At 48.5% G+C, this 9,055-nt stretch overlaps 1 protein-coding gene across 1 annotated transcript; it reads left to right on the top strand.

Moving 5' to 3' along the window:
- The first annotated feature begins 6,737 nt into the window (after positions 1-6,737).
- On the top strand, positions 6,738-7,652 carry LOC123724113 (glutenin, high molecular weight subunit DX5-like). The gene is made up of 3 exons (XM_045687054.1): positions 6,738-6,974; positions 7,088-7,372; positions 7,614-7,652. Exons 1-3 carry the CDS (start codon positions 6,738-6,740, stop codon positions 7,650-7,652), a joined length of 561 nt encoding a protein of 186 aa, XP_045543010.1.
- The last annotated feature ends 1,403 nt before the right edge of the window (positions 7,653-9,055 follow it).

Below are 9,055 nucleotides of genomic sequence, written 5' to 3' on the forward strand. Positions count from 1 at the left end.
CTGGGTACCAACATCCTACAGCACATTGTCTTGGAGCCTGGCTGGGGACCAACATCCTACAGCACATTGTCTTAGAGCCTGGCTGGGTACCAATGTCCTACAGCACATTGTCTTGGAGCCTGGCTGGGTACCAACGTCCTACAGCACATTGTCTTGGAGCCTGGCTGGGTACCAACATCCTACAGCACATTGTCTTGGAGCCTGGCTGGGTACCAACGTCCTACAGCACATTGTCTTGGAGCCTGGCTGGGTACCAATGTCCTACAGCACATTGTCTTGGAGCCTGGCTGGGTAACAACGTCCTACAGCACAATGTCTTGATGGGTTAAGTTAAGAATAGGTGTGAAAAAACGGTTAAAAAAGCTCTAAATACTTGTTTGTGATTTCAATATTCTGACAAATGAGCAGTGTAAAATACAAACATTTAAGAAATGTCAGGGAAGGAGCTGATTTTAAAGAAATTTACAAAATCAAATGTAAGTGGGCGTTGGCTTATGGTGGTTCTAGTGTTAAAGAGGTTAATGGCTGTGATAGGAGAGAACTGAGAATGGATCAACAACATTGTAGTTACTCCACTATACTAACCTAAATGACAGAGTGGAAAGAAGGAAGCCTGTACAGAATACAAATATTCCAAAACATGCATCCTGTTTGCAACAAGGCGCAAAAAAAAAAATGGACATTCATGTCCTGTATGCAGTGTTATGTTTGGGACAAATCCAACACATCACTGAGTACCACACTTCATCATTTCAAGCATAGTGGTGGCTGTATCATGTTATGGGTATGCTTGTCATCGGCAAGGACTGAGGAGTTTTTAGGATCAAAATAAAAGGAATTGCACAGGCAAAATCCTAGAGGAAATCCTGGTTCAGTCTGCTTTCCAACAGACACTGGGAAACACCTTTCAGCAGAACAACAACCTAAAACACAAGGCCAGATATACGGTGGAGTTACCAAGACGACATTGAGTGTTCCTTAGTGGCCTAATAACAGAATGACTCAAATCGGCTTGGAATATCTACGGCGAGACTTGAAAATGGCTGTCTAGCAATGATCAATAAACAACTTTGTCAGAGCTTGAAGAATTTTAAAAACAGCAATGTGCAAATATTATACAATCCAGGTGTGCAAAGCTCTTAAAGACTTACCCAGAAAGGCTGTAATCACTGCCAAAGGTGATTCTAACATGTATTGCCTCTGGGGTGTGACTACTTATGTAAATAAGATATTTCTGTATTTCATTTTCCATACATTTGCTAAAATGTATAAAAACATATTTTCACTTTGTCATCATGGGGTGTTGTGTGTAGATGGTTAAAAAAAAAATGTTATATTTAATACATGTATTATTCAGGCTGTAACACAACAAAATGTGGAATAAGTGAAAGGGTATGAATACTTTCTTAAGGCATCGTAGGTCTAAACTGTAACATACATGAGTAGAGCATTATGGGAGATTTTCACTCTTAGTTCTCACATCTACTATGAATTAGGACCAGGAGGTGTTACTATGAAATGTTTCCTGATAAGGTAAAACTACTGGCCCCACAGACTCCGATTGGACCAGTGTTTACGTCATACATTCTCAGCCTATTGCTGTGTGTCAAGATGTGGGCTGGTTAAAAGTTAAATCAATAAATTCTGTTTATTCAGTGGTATTACATTGATCTCTGCTTCATGTTTAAATGCGCATTGAGTTGACGCTTTGATGTTTGGCTTAAATGGAAAAAGTGAAACATGAAGAAAACATGTGACGGGAAAAAACAAAACAAATGGATTCTCTGAGAAACTCTAACTGGTCTGTCTGGTGCCATCTCAACACTCTAACTGGTCTGTGTGGTGCCATCTCAACACTAACTGGTCTGTGTGGTGCCATCTCAACACTAACTGGTCTGTGTGGTGCCATCTCAACACTAACTGGTCTGTCTGGTGCCATCTCAACACTAACTGGTCTGTGTGGTGCCATCTCAACACTAACTGGTCTGTCTGGTGCCATCTCAACACTCTAACTGGTCTGTGTGGTGCCATCTCAACACTCTAACTGGTCTGTGTGGTGCCATCTCAACACTAACTGGTCTGTGTGGTGCCATCTCAACACTAACTGGTCTGTGTGGTGCCATCTCAACACTAACTGGTCTGTGTGGTGCCATCTCAACACTAACTGGTCTGTGTGGTGCCATCTCAACACTCTAACTGGTCTGTGTGGTGCCATCTCAACGCTCTAACTGGTCTGTGTGGTGCCATCTCAACGCTCTAACTGGTCTGTCTGGTGCCATCTCAACACTAACTGGTCTGTCTGGTGCCATCTCAACACTAACTGGTCTGTCTGGTGCCATCTCAACACTAACTGGTCTGTCTGGTGCCATCTCAACACTAACTGGTCTGTGTGGTGCCATCTCAACACTCTAACTGGTCTGTCTGGTGCCATCTCAACACTCTAACTGGTCTGTCTGGTGCCATCTCAACACTCTAACTGGTCTATCTGGTGCCATCTCAACTCTAACTGGTCTGTGTGGTGCCATCTCAACACTAACTGGTCTGTCTGGTGCCATCTCAACACTAACTGGTCTGTCTGGTGCCATCTCAACACTAACTGGTCTGTCTGGTGCCATCTCAACACTAACTGGTCTGTCTGGTGCCATCTCAAAACCAACTGGTCTGTCTGGTGCCATCTCAACACTCTAACTGGTCTGTCTGGTGCCATCTCAACATTCAAACTGGTCTGTCTGGTGCCATCTCAACACTAACTGGTCTGTCTGGTGCCATCTCAACACTAACTGGTCTGTCTGGTGCCATCTCAACACTCCAACTGGTCTGTCTGGTGCCATCTCAACACTCCAACTGGTCTGTCTGGTGCCATCTCAAAACCAACTGGTCTGTCTGGTGCCATCTCAACACTCTAACTGGTATGTGTGGTGCCATCTCAACACTAACTGGTCTGTGTGGTGCCATCTCAACACTAACTGGTCTGTCTGGTGCCATCTCAACACTAACTGGTCTGTCTGGTGCCATCTCAACACTAACTGGTCTGTCTGGTGCCATCTCAACACTCCAACTGGTCTGTCTGGTGCCATCTCAACACTCCAACTGGTCTGTCTGGTGCCATCTCAAAACCAACTGGTCTGTCTGGTGCCATCTCAACACTCTAACTGGTATGTGTGGTGCCATCTCAACACTCTAACTGGTCTGTCTGGTGCCATCTCAACACTAACTGGTCTGTCTGGTGCCATCTCAAAACCAACTGGTCTGTCTGGTGCCATCTCAACACTCTAACTGGTCTGTCTGGTGCCATCTCAACATTCAAACTGGTCTGTCTGGTGCCATCTCAACACTAACTGGTCTGTCTGGTGGCATCTCAACACTAACTGGTCTGTCTGGTGCCATCTCAACACTCCAACTGGTCTGTCTGGTGCCATCTCAACACTCCAACTGGTCTGTCTGGTGCCATCTCAAAACCAACTGGTCTGACTGGTGCCATCTCAACACTCTAACTGGTATGTGTGGTGCCATCTCAACACTCTAACTGGTCTGTCTGGTGCCATCTCAACACTAACTGGTCTGTCTGGTGCCATCTCAACACTAACTGGTCTGTCTGGTGCCATCTCAACACTAACTGGTCTGTCTGGTGCCATCTCAACACTCTAACTGGTCTGTCTGGTGCCATCTCAACACTCCAACTGGTCTGTCTGGTGCCATCTCAACACTCCAACTGGTCTGTCTGGTGCCATCTCAAAACCAACTGGTCTGTCTGGTGCCATCTCAACACTCTAACTGGTATGTGTGGTGCCATCTCAACACTCTAACTGGTCTGTCTGGTGCCATCTCAACACTCTAACTGGTCTGTCTGGTGCCATCTCAACACTCTAACTGGTCTGTCTGGTGCCATCTCAACACTCTAACTGGTCTGTCTGGTGCCATCTCAACACACTAACTGGTCTGTCTGGTGCCATCTCAACTCTAACTGGTCTGTGTGGTGCCATCTCAACACTAACTGGTCTGTCTGGTGCCATCTCAACACTAACTGGTCTGTCTGGTGCCATCTCAACGCTCTAACTGGTCTGTCTGGTGCCATCTCAACACTCTAACTGGTCTGTGTGGTGCCATCTCAACACTCCAACTGGTCTGTCCGGTGCCATCTCAACACTAACTGGTCTGTGTGGTGCCATCTCAACACTAACTGGTCTGTCTGGTGCCATCTCAACACTCTAACTGGTCTGTGTGGTGCCATCTCAACACCAACTGGTCTGTCTGGTGCCATCTCAACACTCCAACTGGTCTGTCTGGTGCCATCTCAACACTAACTGGTCTGTCTGGTGCCATCTCAACACTCTAACTGGTTTGTCTGGTGCCATCTCAACACTAACTGGTCTGTTTGGTGCCATCTCAACACTCTAACTGGTCTTTCTGGTGCCATCTCATCACTCTAACTGGTCTGTCTGGTGCCATCTCATCACTCTAACTGGTCTGTCTGGTGCCATCTCAACACTCCAACTGGTCTGTCTGGTGCCATCTCAACACTCCAACTGGTCTGTGTGGTGCCATCTCAACACTAACTGGTCTGTCTGGTGCCATCTCAACACTCTAACTGGTCTGTCTGGTGCCATCTCAACACTAACTGGTCTGTCTGGTGCCATCTCAACACTCTAACTGGTCTGTCTGGTGCCATCTCAACACTAACTGGTCTGTCTGGTGCCATCTCAACACTAACTGGTCTTTGTGGTGCCAGTTGGTGCCATCTCAACACTCCAACTGGTCTGTCTGGTGCCATCTGAACACTCTAACTGGTTTGTCTGGTGCCATCTCAACACTCTAACTGGTCTGTGTGGTGCCACTCTAACTGGTCTGTGTGGTGCCACTCTAACTGGTCTGTCTGGTGCCATCTCAACACTAACTGGTCTGTCTGGTGCCATCTCAACACTCTAACTGGTCTGTCTGGTGCCATCTCAACTCTAACTGGTCTGTCTGGTGCCATCTCAACACTCTAACTGGTCTGTCTGGTGCCATCTCAACACTCTAACTGGTTTGTCTGGTGCCATCTCAACACTCTAACTGGTCTGTGTGGTGCCATCTCAACACTCTAACTGGTCTGTGTGGTGCCATCTCAACACTAACTGGTCTGTCTGGTGCCATCTCAACACTAACTGGTCTGTCTGGTGCCATCTCAACACTCAAACTGGTCTGTCTGGTGCCATCTCAACACTAACTGGTCTGTCTGGTGCCATCTCAACTCTAACTGGTCTGTCTGGTGCCATCTCAACACTAACTGGTCTGTCTGGTGCCATCTCAACACTCTAACTGGTCTGTCTGGTGCCATCTCAACACTCTAACTGGTCTGTCTGGTGCCATCTCAACACTCTAACTGGTCTGTCTGGTGCCATCTCAACACTCTAACTGGTCTGTCTGGTGCCATCTCAACACTAACTGGTCTGTCTGGTGCCATCTCAACTCTAACTGGTCTGTCTGGTGCCATCTCAACACTAACTGGTCTGTCTGGTGCCATCTCATCACTAACTGGTCTGTCTGGTGCCATCTCAACACTCTAACTGGTCTGTCTGGTGCCATCTCAACACTCTAACTGGTCTGTCTGGTGCCATCTCAACACTAACTGGTCTGTCTGGTGCCATCTCAACACTAACTGGTCTGTCTGGTGCCATCTCAACACTCCAACTGGTCTGTCTGGTGCCATCTCAACACTAACTGGTCTGTCAGTGGTCTAGGAATATAACAATGATCTAGGCGGAAGGTCAATCAGTCTGATTGTGGAAAATCTGAAATGGCACCTTGGTCACTACTTAGTGCACTACTGAGGGAATAGGGTGCCATTGGGCCCTGATATATGCAGTGCACTATATAGGGAATAGCGTGCCATTGGGCCCTGATAAATGAAGTGCACTACTGAGGGAATAGGGTGCCATTGGGCCCTGATAAATGCAGTGCACTATATAGGGAATAGGGTGCCATTGGCCCTTGATAAATGTAGTGCACTATATAGGGAATAGCGTGCCATTGGCCCCTGATGAATGTAGTGCACTATATAGGGAATAATGTGCCATTGGCCCCTGATGAATGTAGTGCACTATATAGGGAATAATGTGCCATTGGACCCTGATAATGTAGTGCACTATATAGGGAATTTTTTGCCATTTGGCACTCAGAGAGAACAGAAACAGGCCTGGTCTGACTGACACCCAGAATCCATCACTCAGAGAGAACAGAAACAGGCCTGGTCTGACTGACACCCAGAATCCATCACTCAGAGAGAACAGAAACAGGCCTGGTCTGACTGACACCCAGAATCCATCACTCAGAGAGAACAGAAACAGGCCTGGTCTGACTGACACCCAGGATCCATCACTCAGAGAGAACAGAGACAGGCCTGGTCTGACTGACACCCAGAATCCATCACTCAGAGAGAACAGTGACATAGACCATTAGAGTTTACCTCAGCTGGAGCTCAAAGGATAAAGGCATCCTTATCTTTTTGAATAAACCAGAGAATGGGGAGGATTTTCCTGCTTTTCTCTCCACATTAGGAGTGAAAATACCTCACTGCTCCTCTAATAACCTGAATAGTCCCCAACCAACCCCCCCACAACCACCAACAGACCAGATTAGAGATGGAACCCGATCCGTTATTCATCTCACTTCACACTCAGTCATTCCCGCCGTCTCTCGCACTCCATCACCACCAAAGCAATTAGCTACCCAGAACAGAAATGTCAGGCTACTCCATTATGAATTTTCATGGGAAGCAGGTTGAGCAGGTGATGCAAGGGAAGCATGGGAAGCAGGGGGAGAGGGGGAAGCAGAGGAAGCAGGGGGAGCAGGGGAAGCAAGGGAAGCAGAGGAAGCAGGGTAGGCAGGGGAAGCAAGGGAAGCAGAGAAAGCAGGGTAGGCAGAGAAAGCAGGGGAAGCAGGGGAAGCAGAGAAGGGAAGCAGAGAAAGCAAGGGAAGCAGAGAAAGCAGGGGAAGTAGGGAAAGCAGGGGAAGCAGAGAAAGCAAGGGAAGCAGAGAAAGCAGGGGAAGCAGGGGAAGCAGAGGGTGCAGGGGAAGCAGGGGAAGCAGGGGAAACAGGGGAAAGCAGGGGAAACAGAGAAAGCAGGGGAAGCAGAGAAAGCAGGGGAAGCAGAGGAAGCAGGGGAAGCAGAGGGTGCAGGGGAAGCAGAGGAAGCAGGGGAAGCAGAGGAAGCAGGGGAAGCAGAGAAAGCAGGGGAAGCAGAGGGTGCAGGGGAAGCAGAGGGTGCAGGGGAAGCAGGGGAAGCAGGGGGAGCAGGGGAAGCAGGGGAAGCAGGGGAACAGGGGAAGCAGAGAAAGCAGGGGAAGCAGAGAAAGCAGGGGAAGCAGAGGAAACAGAGGCGACGTTCTAACCGTATTGTCCATTCCCCTGCTGTTTCTTAGTCTCCTTCAGTAACATTAAATAAACAACATGTCAGGAAGAAGAAGATCCTGTATCTTACAGTATATTTGCATCCCAAATGGCACCCTATTCCCTATTATAGTGCTCTACTGACCAGGGCCTATATAGTGCACTCTGTAGGGAATGGGATGCCATTTGGGACACATCCCTCTGTATTTTTGCCCGAGCCTTAATTGCTGTGGTTTGTTCACAGCTGGAGAGAGTGGAGTCGGAGGCGCTAGAGAAACATTAGACAACTGCTTTCAGAGAGAGAGAGAGAGAGAGAGAGAGAGAGAGAGAGAGAGAGAGAGAGAGAGAGAGAGAGAGAGAGAGAGAGAGAGAGAGAGAGAGAGAGAGAGAGAGAGAGAGAGAGAGAGAGAGAGAGAGAGAGAGAGAGAGAGAGAGAGAGAGAGAGAGAGAGAGAGAGAGAGAGAGAGAGAGAGAGAGAGAGAGAGAGAGAGAGAGAGAGAGAGAGAGAGAGAGAGAGAGACCACCCCGGCCAGCACTTCAGATCATTATGGGGAAGGTCTTTCACAGCTGGAGAGAGAGGAGTAGGAGGCGCTAGATGAACCTTACAAAACTGCTTTCAGAGAGAGAGAGGGGGAGAGAGAGAGGGGGAGAGAGAGAGAGAGAGAGAGAGACCAACCCAGGCCAGATCATTATGGTGAAGGTATATGCCAACAGCCTCCCCAAGTGTACTGTTAAAACGTCTACTGAGGGGTAACACATCTCCTTTCTGCTTCTACCCTAGTGACTCTGTGCTACAAATAAATACATTATAATGCAGAGGCCTCCATTCCTCTTCCCTCTGCAGAATATACACTGAGTGCACAAAACATTAGGAACACTCCCTTTTCCCCCTCAGAACAGCCTCAATTCGTCGGGTCATGGACTCTACAAGGTTTCGATAGCGTTCCACAGGGATGCTGGTCCATGTTGACTCCAATGCTTTCCACAGTTGTGTCCAGTTGGCTGGATGTCCCTTTGGGTGGTGGACCATTCTTGATCCACACGGGAAACTGTTGAGCGTGAAAAACCCAGCAGCGTTGCAGTTCTCGACACAAACCGGTGCGCCTGGCACCTACCACCCTACCCCCTGTTCACCTACTACCCTACCCCCTGTTCACCTACTACCCTACCCCCTGTTCTCCTACTACCCCCTGTTCACCTACTACCCTACCCCCTGTTCACCTACTACCCTACCCCCTGTTCACCTACTACCCCCTGTTCACCTACTACCCTACCCCCTGTTCACCTACTACCCCCTGTTCACCTACTACCCTACCCCCTGTTCACCTACTACCCTACCCCCTGTTCACCTACTACCCCCTGTTCACCTACTACCCTACCCCCTGTTCACCTACTACCATACCCCCTGTTCACCTACTACCATACCCCCTGTTCACCTACTACCCTACCCCCTGTTCACCTACTACCCTACCCCCTGTTCACCTACTACCCTACCCCCTGTTCACCTACTACCCTACCCCCTGTTCACCTACTACCAAACCCCCTGTTCACCTACTACCCTACCCCCTGTTCACCTACTACCCCCTGTTCACCTACTACCCTACCCCCTGTTCACCTACTACCCTACCCCCTGTTCACCTACTACCAAACCCCCTGTTCACCTACTACCCTACCCCCTGTCACCTA

Source organism: Salmo salar, chromosome ssa09 (assembly GCF_905237065.1).
Source record: "Salmo salar chromosome ssa09, Ssal_v3.1, whole genome shotgun sequence".
Classification (NCBI taxonomy): domain Eukaryota; kingdom Metazoa; phylum Chordata; class Actinopteri; order Salmoniformes; family Salmonidae; genus Salmo; species Salmo salar.

What these genes read in the sequence shown, in the direction of transcription:
- LOC123724113 (XM_045687054.1), top strand. Translation starts at nt 6,738, where the DNA reads ATGAATTTTCATGGGAAGCAGGTTGAGCAGGTGATGCAAGGGAAGCAT. An exon ending in AAGCAGAGAAAGCAGGGGAA is followed by an intron (nt 6,975 to 7,087) that starts GTAGGGAAAGCA and finishes AGGGGAAAGCAG; the next exon opens with GGGAAACAGAGAAAGCAGGG. An exon ending in ACAGAGGCGACGTTCTAACC is followed by an intron (nt 7,373 to 7,613) that starts GTATTGTCCATT and finishes GTTTGTTCACAG; the next exon opens with CTGGAGAGAGTGGAGTCGGA.